Source organism: Erythrolamprus reginae, chromosome Z (assembly GCF_031021105.1).
Source record: "Erythrolamprus reginae isolate rEryReg1 chromosome Z, rEryReg1.hap1, whole genome shotgun sequence".
Lineage (NCBI taxonomy): Eukaryota > Metazoa > Chordata > Lepidosauria > Squamata > Dipsadidae > Erythrolamprus > Erythrolamprus reginae.
Genome location: NC_091963.1, coordinates 93,461,252 through 93,477,654, shown reverse-complemented (window position 1 = coordinate 93,477,654; position 16,403 = coordinate 93,461,252). Strand labels below are relative to the sequence as shown.

At 37.0% G+C, this 16,403-nt stretch overlaps 1 protein-coding gene across 4 annotated transcripts in view; it reads left to right on the top strand.

Annotated features, from left to right (window-relative positions):
* IFI35 (interferon induced protein 35) overlaps nt 1-15,428 on the top strand; it is a 102,487-nt gene extending 87,059 nt beyond the window's left edge. For all 4 annotated transcript variants that reach the window (XM_070727017.1, XM_070727014.1, XM_070727015.1 and 1 more), the window contains exons 8-9: nt 14,511-14,617; nt 14,862-15,428. In XM_070727017.1, coding sequence (XP_070583118.1) covers nt 14,511-14,617; nt 14,862-15,050 — 296 coding nt within the window. In that variant the 3' untranslated portion in view covers nt 15,051-15,428. The remainder of the gene's footprint in view (nt 1-14,510; nt 14,618-14,861) is intronic.
* Nucleotides 15,429-16,403: the final 975 nt, after the last annotated feature.

The window sequence follows — 16,403 nt, the reverse complement described above, 5'->3', positions numbered from 1 at the left end:
TTCTTTAAAATATTTTTTTCAGCCTCTCATATTTTTTAATTCCAATTGCATAGTATTAGCTTTCTTTTCTTATTTATTTATCTATTTATTTATTTCACTTCTATGTCGCGCAGTCTGGAAGGACTCAGGGCGGCTTACAACAGTATAAAATTACAAGTAACAATAAGAAGTCGTCAAGAAAAACAAAGAAAATACTTATGACATTGTATCCCATGTTCTTTGTGTTGCTAGACTAAAAGTCGCTGAGTTGGCTGTTGAAGGTTGATGTGTTGTCATCTTTTCAACTTTAAAAGTATTCATGGATATGGAATCCACCAAAATTAAAATCCAAATCGGATTTTTCATCCCAATATTTAATCCACCCCATCGGGATGACCATCAAAAACAGAAGATAGGAACCAAACAGGCTAATGCCAAAATAAAAATAAAATAATTAACAGTAGGTTTCTTGATCTTCAGGTTCTTCATTACCCTAATCCAAATGGTTTGACAAAAAGTGAAGAAATCCAAAAGAAGAAAAAAGAAAGCAATAAAAACGAATGCAAATATTGAATAGGAATGAAGCAGAGCAATTTTTAAAAAACCAAAGAAATCCCAACAACAGAGCTTTATATATATGAAAATTTTTCATTCAAAGATTTTTTCCACATTGTTGGCAGGACCTAAAAAAAGAAGAAAAAAGGGAATAAATCAGCATAAAACCAAAATAACAAGAATAGAAAAATACAATAAAATTCTTGCTATTCAGGTTCTTTAAATTAATCCAAAATATTTGACAAAAAATGGAACATATGTAAAAGAATGAAAAAGAAGTGGGGAATAAAACCAAATACTATTATTTAAGGGGATCAAAGTAGAGCGATACAAAACAACATATAAATAAACAAAATCAATTTTAAAAACCATCAACAGGGCTTTATAATTCAAGAGTCCACTGCTGTCTTCACTACTGGAGATGGGTTTACTAACACATGCCAACTCCCAACTTCTTTCTTCAAGCCGTTCCTTTTAGTACTTTTCCCCAGAGGCTACTGAAAGAAAGGAATATATTGTTACAAAAATCAATTTTCTCATCACACGACCCACACTGCCTTTTACTTTGCTTCTTCCTTATGACTGCCCCAGCTTCATAACGGCTCGCAATGGCCACTTTTTCAACTGTCAGTTTGTGAGGCTTCTTCCGACGAGCCAGGAAATTTGCAATTCACCTGCATCCCCCAGTCTCTGCCCCACATCTTCACCATCCCTTCAGGATGGCTTTGATCTGAAAACACCCACTGACAGCTAGGATTTTGACGATTCTTCAAATACCCTGAAAAAGGTATTGTGTCCCAATGAGGTTGGCCACCCAAACCCCTTCTCATATCCCTTTTTAAAACAACCACTGGTACAATTTGCTCCTGCTTTCACCCCCTCCACACACACTCTTTTTGTACTCATTAGTCATCTTTTCCCATCATCTGCTTCCCATCTTTTAATTACCCTTCCCCCTTTCTCATTGTTTCATCCACTTTCTCTATTCTTCCTTTAAAATCCTTTTGTTTAGCCTTTAATATATTTTTAAATTCAAATTGCATAGTATTAGCTTTCTTTTTTTATTTATTTATCTATTCATTCATTTGGCTTATATGCCGCCCAATCCCGAAGGACTCAGGGGGCTTACAACAGTATAAAATTACAAGTAACAATAAGAAGTCAAGAAAAACAAAGAAAATACTTATGACATTGTATCCCATGTTTTTGTGTTGCTAGACTAAAGTTCGCTGAGATAGCTGTTGAAGGTTGATGTGTTGTCATCTTTTCACCTTTAAAAGTATTCATGGATATGGAATCCACCAAAATTAAAATCCAAATCTAATTTTTAATCCCAATATTTAATCCACCCTATCGGGAGGACCATAGAAAAAAGATGAAAGGAACCAATCAGGCTAATGCCCAAATAAAAAGAAAATAATTAACAATGTTTCTTGATCTTCAGGTTCTTCATTACCCTAATCCAAACAGTTTGACAAAAAGTGAAGATATCCAAAAGAAGAAAAAAGAATGGGATAAAAATGAATTGAATAGAAATAAAGCAGAGCAATTTAAAAAATACTAAGAAACAGGGCTTTATATATATATATAAAATTAAAATTAAAATAAATGAGTCAAAAATACAATGCACCACCGACACCTATTTACTTCTTCATCTTTAAAAATTCTTTGGTATTTCTAATCTGCCAAAATTGCAATCAAAATCTGATTTTTCATCCAAAGATTTTTTCCACCTTGTTGGAAGGACCTAAAAAAAAGAGGAAAAAAGGGAACAAATCATCATAAAACCAAAATAACAGGAAAAAACGAATACAATAATATTCTTGCTATTCAGGTACTTTAAATTAATCCAAACTATTTGACCAAAAACAGAATATATGTAAAAGAACCAAAAAGAAGCGGAGGATAAAACCAAATACAATTATTAAAGAAGATCGAAGTAGAGTGATAAAAAACAACACATAAATAAACAAAATCAATTTTAAAAACCATCAACAGGGTTTTATATTTCAAGAGTCCGCTGCTGTCTTCGCTACTGGAGATGGGTTGGCTACCACACGCCAACTCCCAACTTCTTTCTTCCAGCCGTTCCTTTTAGTACTTTTCCCCAGAGGCTACTGAAAGAAAAGAATATATTGTTACAAAAATCAATTTTCTCGTCACACGACCCACACTCCCTTTTACTTTGCTTCTTTCTTATGACTGCCCCAGCTTCATAACGGCTCGCAATGGCCACTTTTCCAACTGTCAGTTTGTGAGTCTTCTTCCGACTAGCCAGGAAATTTGCAATTCCCCTGCATCCCCCACATCTTCACCGTCCGTTCAGGACGGCTTTGATCTGAAACCACCCACTAACAGATAGGATTTGGACGATTCTTCAAAGACCCTGAAAAAAGTATTGTGTCCCAATAATGCTGGCCACTCAAACCTCTTCTCATATCCCTTTTTAAAACAACCACTGGTACTGGAGCTCCTATTTCCCCCCAGATACACACTTTTTGTACTCAGTCATCTTTTCCCATCATCTGCTTCACATCTTTTAATCAGCCTTCTCCTTTTCTCATTGTTTCATTACTTTCTCTATTCTTTATTTAAAATCTTTTTATTTCAGCCTCTCATATTTTTTAATTCCAATTTCATAGTATTAGCTTTCTTTTCTTATTTATTTATTTATTTATTTATCTATCTATTTATTTATTTGACTTCTATGGCGCCCAGTCCCAAAGGACTCAGGGTGGCTTACAACAGTATAAAATTACAAGTAACAATAAGAAGTCAAGAAAAACAAAGAAAATACTTATGACATTGTATCCAATGTTCTTTATGTTGCTAGATTAAAAGTCGCTGAGTTGGCTGTTGAAGGTTGATGTGTTGTCATCTTTTCATCTTTAAAAATATTCATGGATATGTAATCCACCAAAATTAAAATCCAAATCTGATTTTTAATCCCAATATTTAATCCACCATATCAGGCGGACCATAAAAAAAAGAAGAAAGGAACCAAACAGGCTAATGCCAAAATAAAAATAAAATAATTAACAATACGTTTCTTGATCTTCAGGTTCTTCATTACCCTAATCCAAACGGTTTGACAAAAAGTGAAGAAATCCAAAAGAAAAAAAAATAAGGGGATAAAAACGAATGCAGATATTGAATAGGAATGAAGCAGAGCAATTTTAAAAAATACTAAGAAACAGGGCTTTATATATATATAAAAAATAAAATAAAAAATTAAAATAAACGAGTCAAAAATACAATGCACCACCGACACCTATTTACTTCTTCATCTTTAAAAATTCTTTGGTATTTCTAATCCGCCAAAATTGCAATCAAAATCTGATTTTTCATCCAAAGATTTTTTCCACCTTGTTGGAAGGACCTAAAAAAAAGAGGAAAAAAGGGAACAAATCATCATAAAACCAAAATAACAAGAAAAAACGAATACAATAATATTCTTGCTATTCAGGTACTTTAAATTAATCCAAACTATTTGACCAAAAACGGAATATATGTAAATGAACCAAAAAGATGCGGAGGATAAAACCAAATACAATTATTAAAGAAGATCGAAGTAGAGCGATAAAAAACAACACATAAATAAACAAAATCAATTTTAAAAATCATCAACAGGGCTTTATATTTCAAGAGTTCGCTGCTGTCTTCACTACTGGAGATGGGTTGGCTACCACACGCCAACTCCCCACTTCTTTCTTCCAGCCGTTCCTTTTAGTACTTTTTCCCAGAAGTTACTGAAAGAAAGGAATATATTGTTACAAAAATCAATTTTCTCACCCACACGACCCACACTCCCTTTTGCTTTGCTTCTTTCTTATGACTGCCCCAGCTTCATAACGGCTCGCAATGGCCACTTTTTCAACTGTCAGTTTGTGAGGCTTCTTCTGACTAGCCAGGAAATTTGCAATTCCCCTGCATCCCCCAATCTCTGCCCCACATCTTCACCATCCCTTCAGGACGGCTTTGATCTGAAAACCACCCACTGACAGCTAGGATTTGGACGATTCTTCAAAGACCCTGAAAAAGGTATTGTGTCCCAATGATGCTGGCCACCCAAACCCCTTCTCATATCCCTTTTTAAAACAACCACTGGTACAATAGCTCCCTACTTCCACCCCCTCCACACACACACTTTTTGTACTCATTAGTCATCTTTTCCCATCATCTGATTCACATTTTTAAATTTTAATCCATTTCTCATTGTTTCATCCACTTTCCCTATTCTTTCTTTAAAATCTTTTTGTTCAACCTCTATCATATTTTTAAAATTCAAATTGCATAGTATTAGCATTCTTTTCTTATTTATTTATCTACTTATTTATTTAATTTTACTTCTATGGCGCCCAGTCCCAAAGGACTCAGGGTGGCTTACAACAGTATAAAATTACAAGTAACAATAAGAATGAGAAGAAGTCAAGAAAAACAAAGAAAATACTTATAACATTGTATCCCATGTTCTTTGTGTTGCTAGATTAGAAGATGCTGAGGAGGCTGTTGAGGTTTGATGCGTTGTCATCTTTTCACATTTAAACGTATTCATAGATATGGAATCCACCAAAATTAAAAGACAAATCTGATTTTTAATCCCAATATTTAATCCACGCCATCGGGAGGACCAAAAAAAAGGAGAAGAAGAAAGGAACCAAACAGGCTAATGCCAAAATAAAAATAAAATAATTAACAATGCGTTTCTTGATCTTCAGGTTCTTCATTACCCTAATCCAAACGGTTTGACAAAAAGTGAAGAAATCCAAAAAATAAATAAATAAGGGGATAAAAACGAATGCAGATATTGAATAGGAATGAAGCAGAGCAATTTTTAAAAATACTAAGAAACAGGGCTTTATATATATATAAAAAATAAAATTTAAAATTAAAATAAACGAGTCAAAAATGCAATACACCACCGACACCAATTCACTTCTTCATCTTTAAAAATTCTTTGGTATTTCTAATCCGCCAAAATTGCAATCAAAATCTGATTTTTCTTCCAAAAATTTTTTCCATCTTGTTGGAAGGACCTAAAAAAAAGAGGAAAAAAGGGAACAAATCAGCATAAAACCAAAATAACAAGAAAAAAACGAATACAATAATATTCTTGCTATTCAGGTACTTTAAATTAATCCAAACTATTTGACCAAAAATGGAATATATGTAAAAGAACAAAAAAGAAGCGGAGGATAAAACCAAATACAATTATTAAAGAAGATCGAAGTAGAGCGATAAAAAACAACACCTAAATAAACAAAATCAATTTTAAAAATCATCAACGGGGCTTTATATTTCAAGAGTTCGCTGCTGTCTTCACTACTGGAGATGGGTTGGCTACCACACGCCAACTGCCCACTTCTTTCTTCAAGCCGTTCCTTTTAGTACTTTTTCCCAGAAGGTACTGAAAGATAAGAATATATTGTAACAAAAATCAATTTTCTCACCCATACGACCCACACTGCCCTTTACTTTGCTTCTTTCTTTGAACTGCCCCAGCTTCATAACAGCTCGCAATGGCCACTTTTCTAACCGTCAGGTTGTGAGGCTTCTTCTGACTAGCCAGGAAATTTGCAATTCCCCTGCATCCCCCAATCTCTGCCCCACATCTTTATGGTCCCTTCAGGACAGCTTTGATCTGAAAATACCCACTGACAGCTAGGATTTGGACGATTCTTCAAAGACCCTGAAAAAGGTATTGTGTCCCAATGATGCTGGCCATCTAAATCCCTTCTCATATCCCTTTTTAAAACAACCACTGGTACTAGAGTCCCTGCTTCCACCCCCTCCACACACACACTTTTTGTACTCATTAGTCATCTTTTCCCATCATCTACTTCACATCTTTTAATCAGCCTTCTCCTTTTCTCATTGTTTCATCCACTTTCCCTATTCTTTCTTTAAAATCTTTTTGTTCAACCTCTTTCATATTTTTTAATTCCAATTTTATAGTATTAGCATTCTTTTCTTATTTATCTATCTATTTATTTATTTAATTTTACTTCTATGGCACTCAGTCCTGAAGGACTCAGGGTGGCTTACAACAGTATAAAATTACAAGTAATAATAACAATGAGAAGAAGTCAAGAAAAACAAAGAAAATACTTATGACATTGTATCCCATGTTCTTTGTGTTGCTAGACTAGAAGACGCTGAGGAGGCTGTTGAGGTTTGATGCGTTGTTATCTTTTCACCTTTAAAAGTATTCATAGATATGGAATCCACCAAAATTAAAATCCAAATCTGATTTTTAATCCCAATATTTAATCCACCCCATCGGGAGGACCAAAAAAAGGAGAAGAAGAAAGGAATCAATCAGGCTAAGGCCAAAATAAAAATAAAATAATTAACAATATGTTTCTTGATCTTCAGGTTCTTCATTACCCTAATCCAAACAGTTTGACAAAAAGCAAACAAATCCAAAAGAGGAAAAAATAATGGGATAAAAACGAATGCAAATATTGAATAGGAGTGAAGCAGAGCAATTAATCCGCCAAAATTGTAATCAAAACCGGAAATATTTTTATTTGGTATTATCGAAAAAAATATGAAAAAACAACAAAATCTGATTTTTAATTGAAAGATTTTTCCACCATGTTGGCAGGGCCTAGAAAAGGGAAAGAAAGAAGAAAAAAGGGAACAAATCAGCATAAAACCAAAATAACAAGAAAAAAAGAAAACAATAAGATTCTTGCTATTCAGGTTCCTTAAATTAATCCAAACTATTTGACAAAAAAGGAAATAAATGTGAAAGAGGGGAAAAAATTATTCAAGAGAAATGAAGTAGAGCAATAAAAATTAACAAAAAACAAACCATCAACAGGGTTTTATATTTCCAAACTAAATGTATAGGTTATTGCTATTCAGGTTCTTCTTTACCTTTATCTCTTGACAAAAAAGCAAACAAATGTAAAAAAAAAAAGGAAAGAAGAAGGGAGAAAAAACAAATGCTGGTATTGAAGAGTAACGACAGGGGCCTGTTCTAGTCCACTTGTGTGGGGTGAGTTTGATCTGGTGACACCTGATGAAGTGGACAAGGCCATTGGAGCTATGAGTTCCCCCACGTTATGTTGGACCCGTGTCCCTCCTGGATGGTTTCAGCCAGTAGGGAGGTGACATAGAGCTGGGTCCAGGAGATTGTCAATGCTCCTTTGGGGTGCCCCCTCCTCAAGAAACCTTCCCTGGACCCAGCTGTATTTAATAACTATCATCCGGTCTCCAACCTTCCCTTTATGGGGAATGTTGTCGAGAAGGTGGTGTCACTCGAGCTCCAGTGGTCCTTGGAAGAAACTGATTATCTAGGCCCTCAGTAGTCAGGATTCAGGCCCAGCTACAGCATGAAATTGCTTTGGTCACACTGATGGATGATGTCTGGCTGGCCGGGGATAGGTGTTTATCTTCTATCCCAGTGCTTCTTGACCTCTCAGCAGCTTTCGGTACCATCGACTATGGTATCCTTCTGTGCCAACTGGAGGGGTTGGGAGTGGGAGGCACTGTTCTTTGGTGGTTCTCCTCCTACCTCTCTGGTCGGTCACAGTCAGTGTTATTGGGGGGTCAGAGATCAACCCCTAGGTTCCTCCATTGTGGGGTTCCTCAGGGGTTGCTTCTCTCCCCCTTGCAGTTTAATATCTACATGAAACCGCTGGGTGAGATTATCCACGTAGCATCCAGTTGTACATCTCCACCCCGTGCCCACTTGGTGAAGCAGTGGAAGTGATGTGCTGCTGCCTGGAGGCTGTTAAGGTATGGATGGGTGCCAACAGACTCAAACTTAACTCCAACAAGACGGAATGACTCCAAAGGACAATCCCATCTGTCCATCCATCACTCTGGGGGAGGGGATTTATTGACCCCCTCAGAGAGGGTTCACCACTTGGGTGTCCTCCTTGACCCACAGCTGACATTAGAACACCATCTTTTGGCTGTGGCAAGGGGGCATTTGCCCAGATTTGCCTGGTGCACCAGTTGTGTCCCTATTTGGACAGGGAGTCTCTGCTCACAGTCACTTATGCCCTTATCACCTCGACGTTCGACTACTGCAATGCTCTCTACATGGGGCTACCTCTGAAGAGTGTTCGGAAACTTCAAATCATACAGAATGCAACCACACGAGCAGTCATGGGTCTTCCCAGATACACCCATATTTCTCCAACACTGTGGACTGCATTGGTTGCCAATTGGTTTCTGGACACAATTCAAAGTGTTGGTGATGACCTATAAAACCTTACATGGCATCAGACCAGATTAGTTACAGGACCGCCTTCTGCCGCATGAATCCCAGTGATCGGTTAGGTCCCACAGAGTTGGCCTTTTCCGGCCAGACAATGTCCCCTGGTGGGGCCAAGTGGAAGAGCCTTCTCTGTGGTGGCCCCGGCCCTGTAGAATCAGCTCCCTCCAGAGATTTGCAGTGCCCCCACCCTCCTTGCCTTTTGCAAGAGTCTCAAGACTCATTTAAGTCACCAGGCATGGGGCAATTAGATCAAGCCCTCTTCCCCTATTTATGAGATGTAATGTGTGGTTGTGAATGAGTTGGCTGATTGATTTTAATGCATATGGGATTTTAGTAATTTTTAATTATTAGATTTGTTGTATTGTTTTTTGTATTCTGTGAGTCACCCCAAGAAAGGGCATACAAATCTAATTAATTAAATAATAATAATAATAACAACAACAATAACAATAACAACAAGAACAACAAAAATATTTTTTCTCACCCAGATGACCCACATTGCCTTTTACTTTGCTTCTTTCTTGTGACGGCCCCAGCTTCATAATAGCTCGCTGTTTTCCCAGCCATCAGTTTGTGATGTTTCTTCTGACTAGTCAGAGAATTTGCAATTTCCCTGTGCTCATCAATCTGTGCCTCCTTCATTCACCATCCATTAAGAATAGCTTCTGTCTGAAAAAAACCCCTAGTTGCTGATATATCACCCATTCTTCAAGAGTCTCCAAAAAAGGTGTTGTTTCCTGGTGATGCTGGCTACACCCACCCCCCTTATCATAACCCTTTTTTAAACAACCGCTGGTACTGTAGCCACTACTTTTCTTTCATTTTTTTGTATTCATTGTTCATTTTTTCCCCATCATCTGCTTCACATCTTTTAATTCTCCTTTTTCTTTTCTCATTCTCTCAGCGATTTTCCCTATTCTTTCTTTAAAGTCTTCATGTAAAGCCTGTATTATATTTTTCAATTCCAATTGCATAGTATTAGTTTTCTTTTGCTATGCCATAATATCTAATGTTCTCTACGTTGCTGGACTAGAAGTCACTGGGGAAGCTGTTGAAGGTTGAGGTGTTGTTGTCTTCTTCATCTTTAAAATTGCTCTGGTATTTGTAATCCACCAAAGTTATAATCCAGATCTGATTTATAATCCAAATATTTGATCCACCCCATTTGGAGGACCTTAAAAACAAGAAGAAAGAAAACAAGGAACCAGTTAGCACAAAACCAAAATAACAAGGGGGAAAAACACAGTAAGCTTATTGCTATTCAAGTTCTTCTTTAGCTTTAGCTTTTGAAAAAAAGGTAAACAAATGTTAAAAAAAGAAAGAAGAAGGGAGAAAAAACAAATACAAGTATTGAAGAGGAACAAAGCTGAGCGATTAGAAAAATAGCAAAAGAATAAACATTTTTTTAAAACCATCAAAGGGGCTTTATATGTCCAAACAAACAAACAAAAACAAAAGAATCAAAAATATAATCCACCACTGACACCAATTAACTCTTCGTACCAAATCCCAAAAAATTATACCAGTAGAATAGAACAGGAAAAAATCTCAACACTAATGCAAAATAAAAATGTTATGCCGGGCGTCATGTTACAAGCCTCAAATAAGTCTGAAGTGTAAATTCAAACACACACTCTCTTGTAATGTAAACAAAGGCAGTTTATCACAAAGAAAAAATACTGCCCAAATGCACTTTTATCAGTCAAAGTGTTCTCCCACAAAACACACACTTTGAATGTTGTGTTAAGCCAAAACAAAAGCAAAACAGATAAAAGGCAGCTGTGAAGACATCACAGCCACCCCCCTTCAAGAGCCCTCATGCTTACTTAACTGTGAATTGTTCCACAAAGTCCTTGAAAATCCTGAAGCAATTCACAAAAGTCTTTGTAAATCCTGAAGCAAACCACAAGTCTCTCTCTCTCATAAAAGGGATAAACTCCCACACCAAGAGGCAGCAACACTGGCAATTTATCAGCAGCCTAATTATCCTAATTGCCCCAGCCACAGGTGTTCTCCCTTATTTCCTATAATACTTGCGCAGTTGTTCCTTCCTTGTCATAAACCTGCATCTGCGCACATCTATGAATACCTCCTCTTCTGAATCCAACAATGATGATGATGATTCACTAATGGGGCAATTAGCTAATGGGCTGCCTGTAATTACCTCCTCATCCGATCCTGCTTCACTCCCAGAATCCTCCCCTGACACAGAAGCTTCGCTGTCTGAAGCTGTTGGCAGTAAAACCGGCCTCTGATAATGTGAGGATTCTCCAACATGAACCCCCACAGTCTTCATTTCTGATTTATCTTTACAGACTTCAAGGGACACATTGTTCTAGCTAATATTCAAATCAAAGCTCCTAATGTTTTGCTTTTCATTAAACAAAACATTTTTTAAAATAGTTCATTGTCACTTTCAGCTCAAATTTATTTTAGTTGGTGTTAATATCGCCTTTATTCTTGTCCAAACTTAGAAATGCTTTTCTCAGCCATGCAACACTCTACACAAATGGGTAAATCATACCGATTACCTTTACAATATTTTCTGGTATCTTCATATCCCTTACTAAGTGCTGAAATTCCTCAAATCTTATGTCTATAATCTGTCCCATTACATGTAAGTGAAAAGAGATTGATTTCTCCCATCTGCAGACTGCAACATGGCTCTTTGTAAGACTTTAACTGGTATTTGTAATCCACCGATATTATGATCCAAATCTGATTTATAATCCAAATATTTAATCTACCCATTGGGAAGACCATTAAATAAATAAGTGGTGGTGACGTGGGGTGAAGCAGCTGCAAGAGGGTGATCTTTGCCCCCTGAAGCTGCTTTTTCTTTTGTTCTTTGAAATCCTTTGAGACACAGTCTGTAGGATATAAAAGGACCAACCGAGCTCCAGTGGGTAGAAGGCGGTCAGCAGCTAGGGCGAAGGGAAACCTCCCGATTGGGAGCAAAAGCGCTCACCTATGCTGCTTCCAGCATGGCAGGCTGAAGCCGTAACGCACTACCAAAGAGAAGGAAGCGAGTGATCACTACAGAACAGAACTCATTGCAACAGACCATAATAAAAAATCCTGCTGGACTTTCACAAGATGGGTTTTAATAAAAGAAGACAATCCGATCTAGAAATTAGGAAACGAGGGACTGAGGAGCTTATAAGGTGGCGGAGGAGGGGGAGAGCTAATCTACATAAAAGAAGTGAATAATGAAGTAAAAGACATTAAGAAACATCCCTAATCAGGATTGGATTTATACCTGTTTTCAATGTACAGTATCTGGAATTATAAGAGCTTAAAAACTAAGAAAAAGAAAGGCACATTAACCATTGGCAGGTAAAATGATAAAAGCACTTTGAATTTGCCGACAAACAGTTGACGGGCGAGAAAGTGGCTTCTCATTCAAATAAAAAAAATTAATGGTAGAGCGTAGCAGAGGAGAGTACTGAGACCCAGGAGAGATCGAAAAAAGCCTTGTATCTGCAGAAATAGAGGAGGAAGGAAGATAAGGACTTAACGTTCCAGGGGAACACAGTCTGCCTTAAGACAGACAAGGAAGGCAAAGGACAAGAGAGGCAGAATCTGAAAGAACAAGAGAAGCAGCAGACAGAGACAACCAGAGGCAGATGGAGCCCTCTGAACTAGCAATCGGGAAGCTAAAAAGACTCAAGGATTTTCAGACTTAAAGACCCTGATATAAAACTCCATAAATTGTCTTTGACTTTGATAAGGAGGGATAAAGACTGATAAGAACCAATAAGGTCTAATAAGGATTGACTCGGCAATATGGAACAGTCTTGTATTTCGCCCTTGCTCCGAGTTACAGTATTGACCTCTTCCCTACTTACTTGTTACAGTATCAGGCACTGGGAAAACAGGACTAAGGGAAACATTCTATCTCTTTAGGACTTTAACAGAAACGTACAAAGCTTCATCTTTTGAATTAACTTAAGAATATTAATTGCAAAATTACAAAATGTAAAGAAAATTTTTACAAAATGTTTTATAGATGATATCTAACTCCAAGCATATTGGCCAAAATATATCTAAATTCCAATTCGACCTGTTGGAAGTATAAAGTAGAATTAGGCACCTTCTTTCACCAATAGTGGACTTGTCCCAAAGCTAAGGGTTTCTGGAAAATAATACAAAAATGGATAAAGGAAATAATAGGAAAGGGTTTACTCCAAAACAGTTTCTACTAGGAATCAGTAAGAAACAATATGGGGGGGGGGAACCCCAACATCTAATAATACACATAATAACTGCAGCCTGGATCTGTTACGCACAGTTTTGGAAAAATGAAATAGTACCACTGGAAAACATAATCATAGACAAAATATACAGATGTGCAGAAATGGATAAGATGACGATGCAGATCAAAGGACTATTCAACTCAGAATATTATGATACCAGGCAAAAATGGTATAATTGAATGGGGGGGGGGGACAGTGATATAATATGAAAGTACTTACAAATATAAGAACTAAGTAAATATGAATAATCTGTATAAATAATGGAAATTTAAATGACAACAGTAAGCAATAGAACAGACATGAGATCAGTTCTGATCTGTGCAAAATTATTGTGATGTTTTTAAAATTGAAAAAATTGAATAAATAAAGCTTTTTAAAAAGGAAAAAAAATTATCTATTCCAACCAGGAAATTTACGATTTCCCTTTGCTCCCCAGTGTGTGTCTCCCTGCGTTAGTCCAAAAGCACTTGCAAAGTGGTAACTACGTGAAGCCACCACTGTGCTTATCATCTTACTTCAGCTTTCCTTTACAGACCCTTGTGAGTTTTAAATGTAGGAACCGATAATAAATTTACTTTTTCATCACCATAATTTTGAATGGTCATTAACAAGGCAGTTACTAAACAAGGAGTACCTGTAGTTCTGCAGTGTTGTACTTCTTAGTATGAGAATGACTTCTATTTTATCATTATAAATCTGATTTCTTGTAATTTATTGATTAATCTTTTCCTTACTCATTGCACTCCCTTCAATATCTTATGCAATGCCTCTTAACTTTAACACCTTTAAAAGTATATTTAGTTAATTTTTTCTTCTTTTTTTCTTCATGAGACAGGTGAACTGGAGTACAGTGTTCCTTCGATTTCCGAGGGGGATGCGTTCCGAGACCGCCCGCGAAAGTCGAATTTCCGCGAAGTAGAGATGCGGAAGTAAATGCACTATTTCTGGCTATGGACAGTATCCCAAGCCTTCCCTTAGCTCTGTAAACCCCTAAATTTACAATTTCCCATTCCCTTAGCAACCATTTAGATTATTACTCACCATGTTTATTTATTAAAGTTTATTTTAAAAATTTTTTTAAAGGCAGATGAAAGTTTGGCAATGACATATGACATCATCGGGCAGGAAAAACCGTGGTATAGGGGAAAAAACCGTAAAGTATTTTTTAATTAATATTTTTGAAAAACCGTGGTATAGACGTTCCACGAAGTTCGAACCCGCGAAAATCGAGGGAACACTGTATTTCCAATTTTACCTATTTTAGAACATTATAATGTTTAGTAATATTTAGTTTAGTAATTTGGTAACATTTCAATTTCAGCACTTTTATTCAAACATCCCATAAGCATTTGATTTTTTTAGCATGTTTTTTTCCATTTTTCAACATTGTGCTTTGTTATCTCTAGAATGTATTTTATCTTGCACCAATACAGATATGTGGGGAACAGGTCCTTGTTACAGATTTCAAGTTTTTTTCTCTCTTACAGTGGCTCAACAGATTGTTGAAAAGGGGCTGTTCCAGGTAATGCTTGGAAAGGAGACCCATCAGGTCAAGGCATCATATTGGTTACATGGGGAAATTGCAGATTTACAGGTGAGGGGAAAACATGGACAGAGACACACTGTATTCTCCTCTCTTTAAGCAAACTATGTTCTCCATCCTGTCATGCATTTGAATATTGAACCCTCTCATATCAAAACCCCCTATTTAAAGGATTCAATCTATAAAAGATCTCTTGAATCTTGCTTTTGTTTTAACAACTTGTTCTTAGCTTTATCTGATTTATCTTCAGCTGTGGCATTTGTTCACCAGTCTCCAATTTTTTTCTCCATTTCAGCTCCATCCTTCCATCTGTCCTCGTACCGTCCTGCTGACAGAGATTCCAGATGTCTTAGCGAGGGAGATGATGTGTGAAGCTCTGGAGATCCATTTCCAGAAGCAAAGCAAGGGTGGAGGAGAGGTGGAAACTGCTGTGTACATTCCAGCTGGGCATTACGCAGTAGCTGTTTTTGAGGAGGAGAACTGATTCTGCATGCCAAAGCTAAAACAGATGATATTTCTTTTGTGATGCAACTGAAAAGAAGCACAGATGACATACTAATATTCTAGGGAAGAGGAGATGAAGCTTTTTAATTGCTTAAATTGGGGACTAGTGGAATGGGATAAAAACTGAGGAATTGGATCATTAAGGGGAAAATAAGTCAATTTTAGATAATAAATGGAAAGCTCTGCTACAATTATATCTATTTTTCAAGTCTGAACTATGCATGCTTTGATCGTTGTTGTTTGTTCCTTCAGTAATTTTATTGCATGACATTCAAGTACCTACTAAATTGTATTTTCCTGCAGAACATGTTCAATGAAAAAAATGTTCAGAAAATAAAAAAGGCATGCTGTTCACAAAGAATCTGTGTAATTTTTATGCAAAGAGAGCAAAGTTCTAAGTAAAATAATCCAGTGGTTCATTGGAATATATACGTAGGTGTACTTCATATACATGAAACCAGTACAAAGCCCTAAAGTGTCAACTAAATTCCATGGTCAAGGAGAAATATAAAATTGCCTTTTGTGTAATTTAATCCTATATATGAAAAGTATGTTTCATATATACAGTGGGGTAGCGAAAATGGAGCTCCACCCCAGAGCACCCAATTTGCATTGAAAGATATTGAAAAAAATTGCAGGGCATCCTGCATAAGCCACGGCCACAGTGTGGTAGTAAACATTTTGGTAGCCCTCCACTGGTGGTTTATAATTTACCTGACTGCTGTTTTGCTTCCTTCTGCACTGAATGGGCATGCTCTGGAAATACCCAAAAAAATCTCCCCCCCACCCCGAAAAAGCTGAAAACAAGATGGCAGTGCATTTGCAGCGCCAGAAACTTGGCTTCTGTGCATGTGCAGAAGAAAAAAATCAGAAAAAAAATTACCACCCAAAATCCCCCCTCCAAAAAAAATCCCCCCCTCAAAAAGATCATACCAGAGACCAGCACCAACCAAATCAGCTCTGTGACATCACCAGTGGTTTGCTACTGGTTTTGATGAACCCATCTGAATTGGGAAGAACCCACCTCTGATGGATGGATGGACGGACGGATAGGCAGACAGACATGCACTGGCCATGTCCAGCCCCAGTTCAGTGAAAGGGAAAAACACAACACCACATGTTTGACACCCCTGTCCCACATGCTGATTTAATAAAGATCCAGTTTGGGTATCTACAGGTCTTAAGAGCCATATCTGGAGAGGGGGGTGTTTTTTGCCCTGTAATATAGCGACTTCCAGGAATGCCCAAAAGAAAGAAAATATTGTGCTTATGCACTTCATTTTTCAGCACTCTGCATATTTCCTTAAATTGATCTTTCTGGTTTCTCCTTGCA